The sequence below is a fragment of the Nematocida displodere genome (genome assembly GCF_001642395.1).
Source record: "Nematocida displodere strain JUm2807 chromosome Unknown 3, whole genome shotgun sequence".
In the NCBI taxonomy this organism is placed as follows: Eukaryota; Fungi; Microsporidia; genus Nematocida; species Nematocida displodere.
In genome coordinates this window covers 273,208-291,227 of record NW_027138158.1, presented here as the reverse complement: position 1 = coordinate 291,227, position 18,020 = coordinate 273,208, and the positions used below count along the sequence as shown (strand labels likewise).

At 48.1% G+C, this 18,020-nt stretch overlaps 11 protein-coding genes across 11 annotated transcripts; 7 read left to right on the top strand and 4 right to left on the bottom strand.

Annotated features, from left to right (window-relative positions):
- Window positions 1-54: 54 nt before the first annotated feature.
- NEDG_01139 (T-complex protein 1 subunit gamma) lies at window positions 55-1,641 on the top strand (the record flags this gene model as incomplete). Its single annotated transcript, XM_067688557.1, has 1 exon — window positions 55-1,641. The coding sequence occupies one exon, from the start codon at window positions 55-57 to the stop codon at window positions 1,639-1,641; it is 1,587 nt and encodes a 528-aa protein (XP_067543745.1).
- Window positions 1,642-1,709: 68 nt separating this feature from the next.
- On the top strand, window positions 1,710-2,057 carry NEDG_01138 (uncharacterized protein; the record flags this gene model as incomplete). The annotated part of the gene is made up of 1 exon (XM_067688556.1): window positions 1,710-2,057. One exon carries the CDS (start codon window positions 1,710-1,712, stop codon window positions 2,055-2,057), a length of 348 nt encoding a protein of 115 aa, XP_067543744.1.
- Window positions 2,058-2,244: 187 nt separating this feature from the next.
- NEDG_01137 (uncharacterized protein) lies at window positions 2,245-3,594 on the bottom strand (the record flags this gene model as incomplete). Its single annotated transcript, XM_067688555.1, has 1 exon — window positions 2,245-3,594. The coding sequence occupies one exon, from the start codon at window positions 3,592-3,594 to the stop codon at window positions 2,245-2,247; it is 1,350 nt and encodes a 449-aa protein (XP_067543743.1).
- Window positions 3,595-3,621: 27 nt separating this feature from the next.
- NEDG_01136 (uncharacterized protein) lies at window positions 3,622-4,233 on the top strand (the record flags this gene model as incomplete). Its single annotated transcript, XM_067688554.1, has 1 exon — window positions 3,622-4,233. One exon carries the CDS (start codon window positions 3,622-3,624, stop codon window positions 4,231-4,233), a length of 612 nt encoding a protein of 203 aa, XP_067543742.1.
- An 8-nt stretch (window positions 4,234-4,241) lies between these two features.
- NEDG_01135 (uncharacterized protein) lies at window positions 4,242-5,138 on the bottom strand (the record flags this gene model as incomplete). The annotated part of the gene is made up of 1 exon (XM_067688553.1): window positions 4,242-5,138. One exon carries the CDS (start codon window positions 5,136-5,138, stop codon window positions 4,242-4,244), a length of 897 nt encoding a protein of 298 aa, XP_067543741.1.
- A 321-nt stretch (window positions 5,139-5,459) lies between these two features.
- NEDG_01134 (uncharacterized protein) lies at window positions 5,460-5,912 on the top strand (the record flags this gene model as incomplete). Its single annotated transcript, XM_067688552.1, has 1 exon — window positions 5,460-5,912. One exon carries the CDS (start codon window positions 5,460-5,462, stop codon window positions 5,910-5,912), a length of 453 nt encoding a protein of 150 aa, XP_067543740.1.
- Window positions 5,913-8,011: 2,099 nt separating this feature from the next.
- NEDG_01133 (uncharacterized protein) lies at window positions 8,012-9,967 on the bottom strand (the record flags this gene model as incomplete). The annotated part of the gene is made up of 1 exon (XM_067688551.1): window positions 8,012-9,967. The coding sequence occupies one exon, from the start codon at window positions 9,965-9,967 to the stop codon at window positions 8,012-8,014; it is 1,956 nt and encodes a 651-aa protein (XP_067543739.1).
- Window positions 9,968-10,284: 317 nt separating this feature from the next.
- On the top strand, window positions 10,285-12,024 carry NEDG_01132 (uncharacterized protein; the record flags this gene model as incomplete). Its single annotated transcript, XM_067688550.1, has 1 exon — window positions 10,285-12,024. The coding sequence occupies one exon, from the start codon at window positions 10,285-10,287 to the stop codon at window positions 12,022-12,024; it is 1,740 nt and encodes a 579-aa protein (XP_067543738.1).
- A 367-nt stretch (window positions 12,025-12,391) lies between these two features.
- On the bottom strand, window positions 12,392-13,675 carry NEDG_01131 (uncharacterized protein; the record flags this gene model as incomplete). The annotated part of the gene is made up of 1 exon (XM_067688549.1): window positions 12,392-13,675. One exon carries the CDS (start codon window positions 13,673-13,675, stop codon window positions 12,392-12,394), a length of 1,284 nt encoding a protein of 427 aa, XP_067543737.1.
- Window positions 13,676-13,961: 286 nt separating this feature from the next.
- Window positions 13,962-15,932, top strand: NEDG_01130 (uncharacterized protein; the record flags this gene model as incomplete). Its single annotated transcript, XM_067688548.1, has 1 exon — window positions 13,962-15,932. One exon carries the CDS (start codon window positions 13,962-13,964, stop codon window positions 15,930-15,932), a length of 1,971 nt encoding a protein of 656 aa, XP_067543736.1.
- A 151-nt stretch (window positions 15,933-16,083) lies between these two features.
- Window positions 16,084-17,868, top strand: NEDG_01129 (uncharacterized protein; the record flags this gene model as incomplete). Its single annotated transcript, XM_067688547.1, has 1 exon — window positions 16,084-17,868. One exon carries the CDS (start codon window positions 16,084-16,086, stop codon window positions 17,866-17,868), a length of 1,785 nt encoding a protein of 594 aa, XP_067543735.1.
- Between the last annotated feature and the right edge of the window lie 152 nt (window positions 17,869-18,020).

Below are 18,020 nucleotides of genomic sequence, written 5' to 3'. Positions count from 1 at the left end.
ATGGTACCATACTGTCCCGAATACATAATACCTTCTGGAGTATTTTTTTTAATTATGGAACATCTTCAGAGGAAGGTAGCTACGCTAACGGTTCTCAAGAAAGATGAAGCACACACAGTTCAGCAAGAGAACATAAGAGCAGCTGCAGTGTTAGGTAGTTTACTGAAGAGCTGTATTGGTCCAAAGGCTATGGCGAAGATGATTCTAACCCAAATAGGCTCAATGGAGCTGACTAACGACGGAAACTGCATTCTCAGAGAAATGAAGGTGACGCATCCAGTGATTAAGTCACTAATTGAGCTTTCACGAACACAGAGTGAAGAAGTTGGGGACGGTACAACCACAGTCATTGTGCTTGCTTCTGAAATCCTCCAAAACTTATCGATTCTTCTCAAAGACGGCGTTCATCCCATTGTTATCTGTGCAGCTCTAAAGAAAGCCCTGGACTACTGCCTGGACAAGATGAAGAAGTACACAGTGGACCTAGCCACCCTGAAAAAAGAAAAGGGCAAAACAGAAGAAGCAGTCATAAAAACAATCATTAGGCAGAGCATTGGGACTAAGATGTCGAGGCATTTGATGGATTTAGAAGAGATAGCTCTTAAAGCAATTAACACAATCAGAACCAAGAAGTATGGAAGAACACTCTACGATATTAAGAACAACGTCAGAATAGAGAAGGTTCCAGGGGGTAGGTTGGAGGAAACAGCTATCTTTGACGGAATAATCCTACAAAAAGAACTTCTTGATCCTTCAATGAAAAAAAGGATTGATAACGCTAAAATTTTACTGATAGACTTTCCGTTGGAGTACCGAAAAGGAGAAAATCAGATGAACATTGAAATGCACAACAGCGAAATCTTTGGGCGCGCGCTTGAGGTAGAGGAGGAGCAGGTTCAGAAAATGGCGATGCTTATTGTTGCTGCAGAGCCTTCCGTGGTTGTCTCAGAGAAAGGCATCTCAGACAGTGCCATTGCTGTGTTCAAAAAACACGGCATAGCTGCCATTAGAAGGGTAAAAAAATCAGACAATCAGAGATTGGCCCTTGCAACAGATGCTCAGATCGTCTCTCGCCCAGAGGACGTCTGCGCCAGGTATTTAGGCACAGCAGGTCTTTTTGAGGTTGCACGCATTGGAGAAGATGACTTTTGCAAGTTCATCAAGTGTGCTTCGCCCAAAGCGTGCACCGTGCTGCTTCGGGGCCAGTCCAAGGACATCCTCAATGAGCTTGAAAGAAACCTCTACGACGCCCTTTCAGCCGGAAGAAATATCTACACCACCCCAGGGCTGGTCTATGGCGCTGGATCCATTGAAATGGCGCTGGCTAAGGAGCTTGAAGCAGCAACGGGACTCACGCCCCATGAGTCGGCCGTGTTCCAGGCGGTAGCCCAGGCACTCCAGACCATTCCAGGCATTCTTATCACCAACAGCGGCAACTCAGCCCACGCCCTCAAGAAAATCATCGAGCTAAGGTCGTGCCACACCCAGGGAAAGAGCACTTATGGCGTGGACGGTGAGAGCGGTGAGATCGTGCCAACCGAGGTAATTGAGTCGGTGCTTGTTAAGGAGCAGAGCTTAAAGTCGGCCATTGAGGGGTCAATTATTATTCTCCGGGTTGATGGGATTGTGAAACAAGGCTAGGAAGGTGAGGCGCGTCCACAGCAAATAAACAGGCCAGGTCCATTTATAGACGCCCAGGCATCGCACCAATGAAACAGAGCGACCGACTACTACCTGTGGCTAATGTAGCCGGGATTATGAAGAGAAGCATCCCTGTTTCTGCCAAGATATCCAAGGAGGCCAAGGAAATGATGCAGCACGCTGCCTCAGAGTTTATCGCCTTTATTACCTGTAAGGCCCAAGATCTTTGCAAGATTGAAAAAAGAAAGACCCTGACGGGTGACGACCTTATTCTATCAATGGACCAGCTTGGAATGCCCTCACACGCCGATGCAGGGAGAAGAGCCCTCTACAAGCTAAAGGAAGGCCTGCAGTACGAGCAGGGCATCTCTGCCATGTCACAGATGCCCCCCGTCCACTGGAAGTCTTACCACTGAATAAACGTGCCCCTGTTCGGGACGTCTGTGGGTTTGTTACCTGAAATGTTTATTTTTTCGGGTTTTTAGGTTTTCAGGTTTTCGGGGTTGCGGGTGCTTGGCCCGTAACCCCTGCCTAATAAATACTGCTTCTAATCTTCACTTTGGTACTCTTGCCATGATAAAGGGCAGTGGGTGGTTGGGCTCTCTATAAGCTTCCAAAGTCTTTGTTCCATTTTTCATACATTTCAAGGTCTTTGAGAGATACACTTTGTCTTATCTGCTTGGTGGCTTTTAAAAAGTCTTTGATGTTGATGGATCGCAGGGAGGTAAGCGTGTCAAGCTCTTTGATTTCTCTCACGGGCTCCATGGCTGCTTCTCTGCAAAGGTTGAAAATGTCTGAGCCTGAGTATCCGTCCAGGGCCTGGGCCAGATGTTTTATTTCCTCTTCGGGAAGGTTGTACTCGTTTTTTCCTATTTTTTGAACCATCTCAATCCGGCCTTCCGAATCGGGAAGAGGGACGTAAAGTCTTTTAACAAACCTTCTTCGGGCTGCTTCATCTATTTCGTGCGGCCTGTTCGTTGCCCCAATGACCAGGACGTTGTCCTTGCACTTTTTTGCCCCGTCCATTTGGATAAGAAACTCCGTTTTGATCCTTCGGGTTCCCTCGTTCTCTCCATCTGAGCGCTGCATAAGCAAGGAATCTATTTCGTCAATAAAGACCACCGAAGGCGCACTTTTGGTGGCAACAAAGAAAAGGGCCCGAACCATCTTCTCCCCCTCTCCCATCCATTTGGAGGTGAGTGAGGACGCGCTGATTGAAAAAAACGTTGATTTTGATTGACTGGCAATGCATTTCCCAATTAGGGTTTTTCCCGTTCCTGGCGGCCCAAAGAGAAGCAGGGCCTTTGGAGGCCCCCTAAGCCCCTGGAAGAGGTCGGGGCGCCGGATTGGCCAGACAATGATTTCTTCAATAGCCGCTTTTATCTTAGACAGTCCTGCTATGTCTGTCCACTTAACTGTCTCATCTGGAACCATCACCTCATTGTATATCATCTGGAGAAACCTTGACTCTACATTGCACTCTGGATCGATCTCTTCCAGGGCCTTGTCTTCTGTTTTCTGTTTTTTAAGGGGCGGTTGTGTTTTTGGTGCTGGCAGAATTACCTCATTTGGTAATAAAGCCTTGGCCGTTGCAAAGTCTGTTTTTGGCGGAATCTTGTTTTGGCAGTTAGAGCATAAAGTACTGGACAGGGGTTTAGTCTGTGGGATGGCCGGGGCCGGGGTCTGCGGGGCAGGCAGAACCTCCCGAATCGCTTTTTGTCCTCTAATGAGCGCCTCTACCTCGGAAATGGTCAGAAGGGGTGCCTGGGACGCGTAGTCGTGCACTAGTACGGTGTTGTCCGGGCAGCTGCGTCTTTCAGTAAGAAAGTACTCATAGTCTTGGCGGAGTCTTTTGAGCGTTTCTGGGGTCGACGGCTCTTTGTTGTATGGGGAGGTGTATGTCTCTGTCAGTTCTTCGAGCAGCTCTTGCAGCTTAAAGAAGTTCTCCTGCATATGTCCCGATTTTTTTCAAAATTTAGAATGTGGAGCGAGAACAGTGAGGTACAGAAAAGCTTCATGGCCTACACCAAAAGAGAAGCGCTCAAAAGGTACAGCGCCATTCACACAAAGATGTCCAAAACGCTCAAAGCAGAAGAAGCCGTTAGGAATGTAAATAAAAAACTGAGGAAGAACAAGAAGGGCCCTGTTGCTCTGCCCGCAGCCAGAGACACGAGTGCTGTAGAGAGCGAAAAAGAAAGCACGTCGTTTATTGGCATAAGTGATCTCAGTCTAGATGGGCTTCTAACTTTTTCTTTGGATGCTCCAGTTAAAGAGACGTCCCAGAAGGTGCCACAGCCACGAACCGCAACCACAAAAAGAAGCAAGTCTCTTGTCTGTGATAGCGATAGCGAAAGCGAAAGCAGCAGCGAATCAGAAGAAACGAGCGGCCTTCTGTCACTTGAGGACCTTTCTCTTTCAAACGATGAGTTTGTGTCTGAAGATGTACCTGCCCCCACACTAACCCAGGCACAGGATGTACCACCCCCACCCGCCACCATTAGCCAGCCAAAGTCCAGGATAGCGCCCTCCACAGCCGGTCTATTCAATGCGCGGGGCATAGACCGGGTGAAGCAGGCGAAGAAGTTTGGTTAGTGCCTGGGCTAGTGTGGAACACCCTGACCTATTCCGAAACCCCCCCCATAAACACGGCCAAGTACTCCGCCAACTAGCTCAACTGTTCGGGATGTTTGGGGGCTGATTAGGATGGTGATGAAAAAGAAAGATACCAGGATGTGTGCACACATTGAGATTAAAAACGATGCAGCAAACACCATGCCCTGAAACTTGGCAATGTTTGTCTCTGGCATGCCCACGAACTCTCCAAATCCCCTGATGAGGCATCTTATGGCCCACTCAATGGAGACTGCTGGACGGGTTATGTTCAGGAGCAACTGCGGCAGCACACTCATGACGATTGAGGTGTAGATGTGGATGCCACAGACAAACAACAGCCCAGGATGGATGCGTATGGCCTCTAAATGGACAGCTAGCCCCTCGCAGAAAAGACCAACAGAGATAAGCGTGATGTAGAACAGCGCCAGGAAAAAAACCATGGTTGTCCTCTGCACCCAATCGAGTAGGCTTGGTAGGGTAATGGTTGTTTCGGGAAAAGAGAGATAAAAAAGGGTTTGTCCATTACCAAGCATTTCCGTCAGCAAGTAGTAGAGGTAGGGCCCGCTATTGAGATGGAACAGCGTGTAGATGGTCCATATGGTTAGAATAACAGCTCGGGGGACATTAGCCACCTGTGCGAGCTTAGTCAAAGAGTTTACTTTGTAGCGCGACAATGCTATGTACGGTGCAATGATGCATATGTAGATAATGCATAGATAAACAGAAAAGGAAAGAAGTTTTATAAATAGGTGGGGAGTGTTCTTGTCGTCTATCTCTGAGTGGGTGTTCTTGGTTGTGCTTGGGGTTCCTAGTTCTATGTGTTCGGGCAGGGCTTTTGCGGCCTTTGCGGCTTTCGAGGGCTTTTGGGATCCTTTCTTGTTCATTGCTACACTACCAGGTGTCATTCTTTTTTTGTGGCGTGCACGATATCGAATATAGTATATCTCTGTGTTTGATCTTTGGGTTAATTTGTGGTCACTAGATTGAGTGTAGATAGCACCTGAAAAAAGATTAAGTGTAACTAATTAAGTGTAACTAGCACCTGAAAAAAACTACTTGTTGAGCTGTGGCGGGCGGTGGTATGGCGGTGCTCGGGGTGTTTTCTGTGCAGCAGTCGGACTACCTGGTTCAAACACTCAAAAATGATAGATCGTCTATGCTCATCAGCTTAGAAAAGTATATGATAGAAAAAAGTCTGTGAACCCATGGATGCCCCCCTCATCGGCGCTACCACGCCCGGTCCAGATAAAAAGGAATCCGCTGAACCACTAGAGAAAAAGGTGGAGCCCCAAAAAGAAGAGCCCCGAATAATCACATGGATTAGGAAAGGTATTCTTACAGCCCTGTTGTTGTTTGCAATCTATACCACGCAGTCCCTGTTTAAGTTCTTTTTCAATGACATGAGAACCTATCTTATTTCTATAGGTAGGTACGTGAAAACTTCTAATGAATCTTTTACAACTAACCAAATGGTGGGATGGATGCTTTTGACCAACAGTATCTTTAATGGGCTCATTACCCTCACTTATCTGGTCGTTGGAACAGTGTATGCCATTGCCCGAGATAAAAGTGATCTTTCTAACCCAACCGAAACGCCAGCTGATCGGAAAAAGATGGGAAAAACCGAACCCAGATGGTTTTACAGTTTTTGGCCATGATGTTTGTCGATGCAGCACTGCTTGCTTTCTTTTTTTTTGGTATAGCATTTCTGCCAACCTCCCCATCACAATCTTACTCTATTGTGCCATTAGCGCACTCCCCCAAATTATTACCTAGATGCTCAATGCCGTTGATATTCCCTTTCTGCCAACGTTTTCCATAACCTATGGCTGCTATCTGGCATACCTGTGCGTCTCTTTTCTATGCAGCTCTCAGAATCAACGCTTCACGACACCACCACCACTTGCACGCCAATACTTTGCCCTGGCCTTGTTTTTTGAACAGACTTTCTATTTAGTAGTTGCTAGAAGGTTCAATAGTTGGGTTTTTCTCCTAAGCCCACACCAGGACCTAGCTAGTTTGGCCAACTGCATCAAACCATAATGAACGCTCCCAGGGCCCTGGAAATAGGCCCAGGCCACAACCTTGTTGGTTCGGGCTGAGCTAACACAAAGGTTTCCATTGCCTAGTAGGCATGTGTGAAAAGAACAAACCCGAACACAAAAAAATAAAAGTACAGGTTTTGTTGGAATAATATCCAAGGTAACATCAATTGATCTAAACCGAAATTGATATTTAATAATTGCTAAATATTTTACTATAAATATCTGAACGAATTAATAAACATTCTTATGCAACATCCTAAACACCCAACTACCAATAGGTTTTGTTGGATGATTTTTTGGTCCATGGCTCCATAGAAATAGAACCCAGGCTGCATCTCCCTCCTATACCTAGAGCACAAAGCCAAAACCTCCAGAGGCAGCAACCCCAGCACCCGAACACTAAAGACTAAGACACGGATTAGGCGTTTATTCACTAGAGACCAAGACAGAGACTAGCATCAGGCTGGGGATGAAATAAGCTCATCCAGCAAATAGTGGCTGTGTATCACAGCTAAAAAGCTGAACAGAACAAAACTACCAAGGGGAACTATTAGAGCAGTTATTGTTCGGGTGAATACACAAACACCTGTTAGCTGGTGGCGTTCAGGATTGTACGCGTTTGGAGCGAACAAGATGGGGTTGTGGCTAGTTTTAAAGATGCTTCTCAGGAGCTGGCGCGTCTTTTCTAGGATGTTTAGTTCATTCACAACAACAAATATGCTCAAGCATGTAACGTAGACACGTTTTCAGAACGTGGGAACTGGAAACTCCGACATCTATCCACTGGAAGGCGGTGTAGAACAACAGAGCACTGCCCATTGAAAAGAAACAAAGAGTTGACACGTTCCTGGACTTTTTACAGATCCATATTTTTAAGGCAAAGGGCAGTGCAGAGACAAAGAGCAGTGCAGAGACAAAGAGCAGTGCATAGTTGGCCAATGTGGTGGTGGTGTATTCCATGTCTACATAGACGATCCCACAAGCTACTCCGAGGGGCATAGTGGGATACATGAACATGAAGGTGGGGCGGTCTAAGTGGTACTGGTGTACCGTATCCACTGTTTTCACTGCTTTTGCAGAGTCTTTCAGGAGAATGGAATCCGCAAAGTCTTCAGTAGTTAGTCTTGTAAGACTATCAACAGTATCGTCTTTAGCATACCTCAAAACCTAAATTGCCATACATTTTGTAGTGTTCGGGCTAGTTGTATACCCAGTGGTCTAACTAATTGGGTTTTTCGGGTTTTTTCGGGTGGTTGCCCTTTTGTGGCATAACCATCCAGTGCAATAGCAACCCAAGCAATCTACAACACATGGAACGCGGGTTTATTGGTTCTGCAAGAAGGCGGGGCACTCAGGTAGGAGTCTTTGGATATATTCTTAATATGGCCTAGCTTCCTTCTCGATATATGTGTTTTTGGCCAACTGAATGCTAAGACTCTATTGCCTGTGATGTCTTGTCTGGCATCAGAGACCCAATAAGCACCAGAGCCCGAGTTCCTATAGCCTAGCCTATAGCCTATAGTAAGGTATCAGCACGCGGCGGCAATAATTGTATGCACAGCAGTCTTGGTCGGTGTTTGGTGTTGGTTAGAGCCAGCTTGCCAAGAGTGCATCAGTGCCGGAACAACCGGAACAAACCCGAACACAAGATTAACCCATATAGGTGCCAGTGGAGTGCCAGGGGTATGTGCCAGTGAGGGTCCTGGACATCTCTAACTAGTGACAGTTTTTGAGAGAGAGGAAGGAGCAGGAGGGGCTGTTTTAGGTGGTTTGGGCGCTCTAGGTGGTTTGGGTATTTTGACTGCTTTAACATCCCGAAAGTTGGACCAAACAAATTTCTTGGGCTTGGTTGTTTCTTTGAGGACTCCTTTGTTATCTAACCTCGCATGTACCCATATCAGATCCGCTACTGAAAGAATAGTTGCTGTTTGGCTGCTTCTCAAACACCAAGACCAAGAAATCTCTACCCTCTCTGCTGCATACGCACGGGCCCAGGTGAAAGCCCGCAAGATATCCACCTTATTCTTGGAACCTGGGTTTGAGAGCTCGATATGAATCGTGCCAATGGAGCTTCTTTTCATAAACCTCACTATATCCATAGATACAAGCACGGTGGTGAAGGCTGCATCTTTTACTTTGAGGATTTCTAGACGCTCAAACCCACACTTTGTTTCCAGGTCTGGGAGGAGATAACTAACAGTCATTGAGCTCACCGAGAGTATTCTTGTTTCAGCTAGGATACGTTGGAGCTCTTCCCTAAAAGCTGGGCTAGAAAAACTAACTATACTGCCCCGCGACTTAGCTGGCCCCCCAAACCCGCACCATAGGTGGGGCTGACCCCGAACAATTTGTGTGCCGGACTCAAGAACTGTTACCCGTGTCAGCACCCCATCCCCAAAGCCTACATGAAAGAAGCAACGCACAGACTCCTCGCAAAGGTTCCAAAGCAGAATGCTGACCCGGTCCCACCTCTGTGGGTCGTTGTCCAGAGTTACCTGGAGGCTTTCTGTCCTGGAGGATGCTGGATCAGGGCTGGGTGCAAGCAGAACGTGCCGAATGTTGACTCTCCGCAGACCTTTCCACCCCGCAATCTCTTTCATGGCCCTCTTGAAGGTGCTGTAGAACACGGACGTACTGAGCGCGTTATCTTGGGGTTCGGGGCCTAGCTGCTTTTCGTAGACGGTGCGAGACTGGGTTTTTAAGTCTTCAAAGAAACAGATCCACTCGGTGTATTTGATAGCTTGGAGAACCATCTCCTCAGAAGAACACCATTGCTTTTGACAGGTTTTTAGCCCGAGAATGATTTTATCAAAGATAAGACCCTGAATATCTGTTTCGGACTCTGTTTTGGTTTCTTTGATGTTTTCTAAGACGCCGGCACAGAGCTCCTGGACTTTTAGCACGTCTGCTCGATTTCCTGCCCGGGGTAGCACAGAACCTATCCAGGCGCAGAGCGAGGTGGCAGCTTCGTGGGCTCTCAGGCGGCGCCCGTAAAGGTTGAAGCTTGGCTCTTTCTTCGTCTTTCTTTTCTGCATAAGGGCAAGGGCCACTTCTTCAGGCGAGCAGTAGTAGGGCAGGAACAGAGTGTTTCGGGAGTTCAGGGCTATAAACTTCCACCTTGTATTTTCAGGGTTGCCCATGCACAGTGAAGAAACTGTAACAGGGAGGGGTCTAAAGGCGGCGGTGCTTGGGGTGTGATCAGGGTTAGGTATTGGCCGTTTCGAGACTTTCTTATGGGTTGCCTTTCTTGTTATAGAGAATGGGTTGCATGATTCTAGGACAATGCACGACGTGTTCTCAATGGTTTGGGTGCTATCAGCACTCCCAGTACTTCCAACAATCTCAGCACCACCACTGCATGCCATGTTCTCAGTACTTCCAACAATCTCAATACCAACAATCTCAACACCACCACTGCATGCCATGTTCTTAGTACTTTCAAAAAACTCAATACTTTCAGTGCTCTCAATGCTTTCAATACTCTCACTGCATAACATGTTCTCAGCACTTCCAGCAAACTCAATACTCTCAATACTTTCAATACTCTCACTGCATGACATGTTCTCAGCACCCAACACCATTCCCACTGCCTGCACAAAGAAGAGTTTGGCAACTCCCAGGAACATTCTCTTTCCTTTCCAGCACATGCTGCTGTCGGAGACTTGCATTTTCTTTTTCTTTTCAGATCTTATCTTTATAGTCTACCAACCACTAGAAGTTCGGGTTGGCCTGTAGTCAACTGTTGGTGTGTCTGTAGGTGTGCACAGTAGGAGTATCTGATATTTGGTGGTCTTTGATAGTCGATGGCGCACTAGAGCTTAAACCAAACCAATGGACAGTCCTGCTAACCTTGCCAGAAGAGAACCTTAGAACCTCTGGGGCCGTAGTTTTGCACCGAATGGCTGATGCTTGAAATCATCATAGTAAGACATCTCTGATCAAGATATGACATCTATAAGTGCTGGAAAGATAAGAAATATTCTTTATGAAGTGTCTTTGGTACAGGCCCACAGGCAAAGTGGTAGAAACACTGGCCAAGTGCACATGGCCCACAGTGCTAAGAAAGGCGTTTCTACTACTCACCGCTACTGTTCTAGTTGCCGCATCTCTAGACAGTGACAAAAAGGGCACAGAAGATTCCTGCCTAGACTCCCCGTACACCAAGCAAACTATTTCTTTCTTTGAGAAAGCTGGGAGCGCCCTAACCATCTGTGCCCAGCAAGACTGTTCACGCCTTGCTAAAAGCCAGGTGAACAAGATCACAATTTACCTGAGGAACCTCACTTTGGAGTCGGTACCCGACCAAATGACTGAGGGAATGGCGTTTACACGTCTAATCTTCAACAATGGAGCAAAATCCAGCCAAAGCACCGAGGTGTCAAACAGAGAAGTAGTGAAAAAGGTGTTTAAAGCACTGGGAACCCTGGTAACGTTCAAACTCACCTTTTTCAAGTTTACAGAAGACACAGAGCCGTGCTCAGACGTGGCTGCGGACACAGCAGGGCTTAAGAAAACAACTGCCGAGTTCCTTATGGAAGAGTCAGGCACAAGAACCGGCACTTCAAGGATTCTTAAGGCTGTTACAACGCACTTGTACTTTCGGGCGGTGTCAGACTATTCTATGGACTGGGTTCTGCCGTGTCTTGATCTGAGCGAGTGCATCTTTCATCTGTACATACACGAGGTCCCAGCCATAAAAAGCCTTCTGTTTCTGGACCATTTGAACCCGAAGGGGGTGTTCGCCCTATGGGTGTACAATGCCAAAGAGCTCAAGAACCTAGACTGCACGTTGCTGAAAAGACAGCAGGTTCTGAACGGGTTAGAGGTGTGTAAAACGCCAGAGGACTTATTTGGCTCTACAGAAACATTGCGCGGCATTGCGGGCAAGAGCTGGAGGAGTCTGGCGCTGGATGCTAAGCTGTGGAAAGGTGTTGCACACCAGATAACAAACTCCTTTGCTGTGAAGGAACTAGCCATAACTGTCAGTTTTACATTGGACTCTGATAGGTTCTGGGGCAAGGTCTACCGGATGCAGGCTTCCGTGAAGACCCTTAAGCTAAGGCTAATCAACCCGAACGATAGCCCAAAGTCAAAAAAGACTCTCAAAGACCTAATGGAGTGGATAGCTAGGTGCTTTGTGGACGTCACAGCCCTCTGGTTCATTGATGCTCACAACCAGTGCCCGCCAGAGTTCCTAACCTACCACCACATCAGCATAGACCCCCTTCTCCCGAACCTCAAGCACCTCCACTACAAGCTTGTTGGAGGAAAGGTCTTGCAGCTGTACAGGGCCGGGAGCACCTTATGGATTTCCCCGGAGGCGTACAGCTCCTGGGCGCAAGGGGGGTTAAACAGAAGCATAGCCAAAATATGCAAAAAGGCTATTTTCTCCATATACGGCACCCAGTGCATGTCCTTTCGGGCAACAGCCTGGTTTTCTCCGAATCCTGGGTGTTTTGTCTGCCAAAAAACGGTTAGTGAGTTCACCCAGATGATTCCTATGGACAGGCCCAGGTACATCGGGATTGTCTACAAGAAGGGGCATGCGGCGTGCTGGACCTGCTTGGCCAATCTATTGAGAGAAAAACAAAAGGCTGGGGGGGAGCCTCTTTGCTGTCTCCTTTGTGGAGATAAGATAGTTCACTCGGGCTTTAACGGGGTGATTAGAAATTCCGTGAATGGCATAAGCTTCTTTGTGCTTTCCTGGGTAGATCTAGAGATATGAATGTTCAAGAACTAACCTAACACGCAAAGCCGTCACAACAACCCAAGCCCACTCTGTCGAATGCAGTTATAGTTAGGCAGTTGTGAGGCTGGATGAATGAACCATCAAGACATCCACCAACCCGACCACAGGTGGTGGTAGTTTTGTAAGAAGTGTGTTTATTTCACTTGTTTGTGTTTGGTCTACTGGGGACAAACGTCTCGGTTAATTAAAAATGTGTGTTTTAAGACTGTGTCCATAAAAGGGAAAAATGGGCAAATGGGCAAATGGGGAAAAGGACGAAGAAAGCGTGCAGTAGGTCCGGCTGCCACCACAGTGTTTCTTGTCCAGGCCAGAGTTCTCGAAGCTCGAAAAGCTCGAACCGAGGCTAGTTCGGGGTGAGGGTGGTAGGGGGAGCAATAGGTATGGAGAAACCATTTACCAGACACTTGTTTAGCCTGGGGAGCCTGGCCAAGACTATGGGTGCCGTGGTTTCCAGGAACTCGTTCAAATCAGCGTCGGCCTTTTTATCAGCCAGGCCCTGAATATAAACGTTCTCTACGCTAGTGGCGTTGGTGTGTATCCACTCTACCATTGTCAGGAAAAAGGCTTTGGTGATGGGCACATTTTTGATGGCTTCCTGCATAACTAGTGTTTTGGCTTGGGTGCGGTTGTCTTGGCAGTTGGGCCCATTCATTTGGAGGTCCTTCATGTCGGCAACGTTTAGAAGTAGCACGCCGTCCACTGGAATGGTCTTTCCGGCAGAGCTGCAAATCAGAGCCCAGACGCTCATGTCCATACTAACCTCGTTCCATGGCTTTGCTGCTATGGACATGGCCACCTCTGGAGACACGTCCAAATCGCTAGGAAGCTTCCAAAGTGTCAAGACCCCCGCGGAGTGGTGGCTACTGGGCAGCTGATAGTCAAGACACTGCAAGCGCGGCAACTCGGTGAGGTGGAGACTTGAAATCTTGCCAATGCCCAGGGAGCCCAGACAGGCAATAGACTGTGCGTTGCAGTTAGCCACGCCCAGAGCTATAGCGTGCGTGCAGGCACTTAAGTCAATGGTGTCACAGAGCCAGGCCAGAAAAGAGGGTGATGTGTTGTAAATAGACAGCTCTTTGGTGATAGACAAAGCAATCCTCTGGGCTGGAGGGGACAGGATCCACCCTTCCATGGTAAAATAGTTTACAACCAGGGCTGCCATCTGTGTATGGGTGAGGGCGGAAAGAAGTTTGGTGATTTTCAGAAGTACATCTCCAGGATAGATGGCAGGGGTTTCGGGGTATGAGCTTTGGAGGTACAGCACACTAAACTCAATGCATGGCTGCATTTGATCGGGAATTTCTTCCACGTCCAGATTGTCCAAAATCAAAGTCAAAGTTCTAGACTGCTTCTTCACAATCAGGAGGTCCGGAGACACGCCAATTGTTTCTAGCCTGTCACCCCAGCCACACGCATCGAAAACACCAATGGTAGAGTCGGTGCATGGGGTGCGCGGAAGTATTTCTGGGGCGGCAGTGCTTTGTGTGTTGCCATTTAGCCCAACAAAGCCCCCGGCGCCCACACTCTTGGCCGTAGGCAGGTAGAAAAACCAGTATGCTATGCTTCCGAGGATAAGTAAGGCTCCCAGGACAACTATTGCCGGAAAGTAAATGTTGTGTTTTTTCATGACAATTAAAAATTTTATCTTTAAATAACAACACAAAATAATCAAAATTGCTTAATTATGGGGCCAACCCCGCGGAGTTACTACGCATTTCATCTATCAACAACCTTCTATGCCCACATAGACCCCCAAACACCATTTCAAGGTGTTTAGAGGCAGTGCGAGGCAGTGTGAGGTAGTGAGAGCTAACCTGAACAAAAATTTATAAGATAGTGATCATATTAGCACTTATTAAAAAAGCTCTTAAGTTTGTAGCATAAGATAAAAGAAAATTTTAGAAACAAGAATAATGAGTACCCAGTCCAGAGAGGAGGCCAATTCAACAGGCCAGAACACCCAACTGGAACAACACCAACAGACAGAGCCAGAACAGCAGCCAAACACGCCCACGCCAAAGGCCGACACAGAGCCGAGCTCCACCCCCAGCGCGCTAAAAACCCGCATGCAGTACTATATTCTAGCCATAACACTGGCGACCATTCTTGCCCTGGGAAGTTTTGTCTACATCAGGTTTAGTCTCAATAGAGAAGAAGTCTTCCAGACGACAGAGCCGCGCGCGCCCCTGAGAACGCTCGCCATAGAAAGTAGCATTATTTCCGAGCCAAGCCACAGCCCCCCACCACTTGCCCTCAGTGTCAACCAGCTCAGGGAAAACATGCGAACGCTGGTCATACATACCAAACTAGCCAGCCTCATGAAAGAGGCCCAGGCAGAACTCCTTAAGAAAGCAGGCGGGCCCATTTTTCTGTGCATGCACACCCCCGAAACGCTCAAGGAAGCGCTCAGCACAAGAAAGAGCAAGGGAAAAAACACGCTTTCCTTTTGGGGCAAATGGCTGAAAGCCGAAGAAGAAATTGCGCTATCTGTTTTCAACAATCTTAGCGCCATTGTCCAGGAGTACAAAATCTTTTGCTTTCTAGCGCCAGCCGTAGAAACCATCCTGCACAAGACACTTGCTGATGTCCATGATAAATTTAAGACAGGCTGCACCCCCACCAGCGCCACCTCCATTGAAACTCTGATACTTTATCTGAACCTTGCCAAGGCAGGGGCTTTCAACACGCTAACAACCGGAAACCCGGGCTGGAGTGGGTTTTTTGAGTCCTTGATCAATGCATGCACCCTGGAGGCAGACGTGCATAGGAACAAGGTGCAACTAAGCCTGCAAAAAAACATACTCCCCGAAGTGCTCAAAGAGATACATGACTGGCCAAAGCTTCGCCACGTTTCCTTTGTTGACCTCAATTTTAAAGATACGAGTGTCCAGGGCCGCCTAGGAAACCCCAGGTACACGGTTCCGTGGACCTCGCTCTACTTGCGGAATGTTGACGACCCGTGCATGCAGGTCCTGTTTTCTTTGGTGGACCTTGGAGAGGTTGACATCAGCATCTGCGAGAAAACCGTAAGCAGTCTCTGTTTCTTTGAGGAGATTGTGGCATGTAGGATAAACAAGCTAGATGTTGACATCGACACACCAGGCTCTGTTTCCCAGGTGGAAAGGCCACTCTACACTGGCCTTATCACCGAAGCAAACGCTTTCTCCACACAAGAAATGCGTGGTGTGTTCAAACTAGTCATGCAAGTCTCTAAAAAGCTTGCTTTTCCCTACTTCTTGTTTGTGAAGATTCCTCTACTGCTGACCAACCCAAGCCTAGAGGCCCTGGAGATCATCAACATCCCATTCAAGACCTACACGGCCAGTGCAGTGGACAGACTTCTTGTTGGCCTCTCTTTGTACCCGAACGCCCACCTAGCAGTTACGCTACACTTTGCACCGATCCCCTACCTCAGCGAACAAGCCCTGACCACGTTTTTGAATGCTTTGGACAAGCCAGAGCCCTATCATTATGTTGGCATTGACCTTACCAGCAACAACGTGACCAACGGCCCTCTGATTTCTGCCCTCAGGTCCGGGTGCCAGGAGAAAGGGTTCAACGTTTCTGGAATAGTGATAAACGGCCAGGCCGAAGGCTTTGTAAAACAAGCGCTGATATATGGGGGCTTGTGGCCTCTAGCAAGCACCCTCCAACGCCTAGTCCGTGGTGGCTGGAGGTGGTGGCCCGGGACAAGGTCACCGCCAACCCCGGCTGAGTACCCTTTGAGCGAGGAGCAGTACGGTCTGCCCGATGCCTATACACTAGAAAGGTTCCGGCGGTACAACCAGGCAAATTACATCTTACCGCGTGAAAAGATGTTTGACCCATCCACAGGCCTAGCTAGACAGTGTGACACAGTGCTGCATGTAAGCCATATAGACTGAACCCCAGTCTACCCAGTCCACCCAACCAAATAAGCTGACTATAAATGAAACGTGTTTTTTTGAAAGTTGCATCAGTCCTGGGCCAACCCAAACCCAAACCCTGACCCAACCCGAACACTGTGCCTATTTAAACCGGGTTTATTTTTTTTTCATGATAAGAACTGGGACTAGCTGTAATCTAGGTGCTGCTCTTGGAAAGGCTTTGTCTCTGTTAACACTCTATGCATATGCAGTGGCAGCCAGTATATCTGCCCAGCTCGATGGGCAGGCGGTGTATCTCGAGATAACAAGAAATACCAGGCCGACCATTAAATTCCTGACCCTTCTTTTTGAGGGAAAGTCCGGGGCCCCATACAAGGGAGCCCATAAATTTGGCAACCGGGAGTACCTCTTGCAACACCAGCCATACACAACCATCAGCGTTCGAAAAGTAACCCCCTTGCTTGTTCCGAGCGCCATCCCAGAAAGGCTCTGCTCGCCCCTGGTCTTTGACGCCCTTGTGTTTTGCTGCTGCGACTCTCAAAACACTCCAGGGGTCAAAGCCACTGACTCCCTGGTGATAAAGCGGATACTCTCGCTGTTTGGCACACTAAACGCCACAAAAATCGTGCTTTGCGGCCTCCAGACCTTGCCCCCGCACTCCCTTGCCACGCTTTCCCCAAGCTACCTGCGCGCCGTTCTTGGGCCTACTGTACCCAGGCCCACCCTTCTTATAAGCGAGTTTGTGATAAAGAACTCGTCTCTGGGAGCTACCAAGTGGCTTCTAAAAAACATCAACATGAGCGGCTGCAAAATCACCCTAACCATCGACGTTGACAGACTCAAACTACCCAGCCTTGAAATTCTGGACCACTTCCGGGTTGCTGCTCTCATACACCTGAATCTTTTGAACTACCGCACCCTTGACAGCTTGGAGTGTAAGCTGCTGTCTGAGGGGCGTCTTCCCACAGGCATAATCATTAATGGCGGGTTTTCTCCAACTGGCAAAGTCTCCCTGAGGATTATCCGGCGCATTAGCGCCCACAACTGGAACCACCTGAGCTTGCCGATAAACCTATGGCTCAAGCTTTTAAGGTCTAGCCGAGCTAACCCTCTAACAATTGCTATCATGGGGGTGCACATTACCAAATTCAACATCCACGATCTTAGTTCCACGTTTAAACCGGCGTACAAGCCCAACCTAATCAACGCCATCTCTCTGACCGTCTCCTCCCACGCCTATATTCCCTGGGCGCCTATAAAAGACCTTAACGACATACTGGAGTGGGTTTCTAGAAGCTTCCACCGCCTGATGTTTCTGGAGATCAACACCTCCACCCCCAAGCCCGTGATAGAAAAGTTCTTTAGCGAGAAGCTTGCCTACATAACGACACTGCCCAACCTCAGGCACATCTCTGTTTTGGGTGTTAACTATCTGTACCCCACACATGTTCAGCTCCCAATTATTTGTCTTGCCTTGGAGGCATGCGAGGACTGGACAAGCGGCGCGCTCAAAAAGACGCTGCTGCTAACCTCAAAAGACGAACTAGACAAATTTCCCAAGCCCTTCCAGGAGAGGCTGTCGCAAAAAACATGCATTGCCACAGAGATTGCCTGCCCCGTGTGCATGGCAACAGTTGCAGACTTAATGTCTGTTGCCCACACTAACGTAAGAATGTGCGTTCTGGACGACTCAACCCATGTAACATGTAGCACCTGCGTTAAGGAGATAATTTCGGCTACCAATCGCACTGTAAAAGGTATTGATTGCCCCTTGTGCAGGTGCAAGATTCTCTACCCGGGCAACTGCTGCTATGTAGAGAAGGATGCTCAGAGCCGGTATATCCTGCGGCATTCCACCAATTGGGTTGAAGAAGCCCTGTTTGGCGATGTTCATATCTTTCCAGCCGTCCACACGAAGGGCCGCTCACGGGTGGGCCGGGTTGTTAGGCCTTAGGTCTATACCACGGCCCAACTGTTAATTATTATAGGCCAATGTTAAGATCTAACCCTTACACAAAATAAGAAAAATAAAGCTTTGTTTTTATACCACCAAGCCCCACCCAGCGCCCAGACACCAAGACCCGTACCCTCGGCTGCTTAAATCGT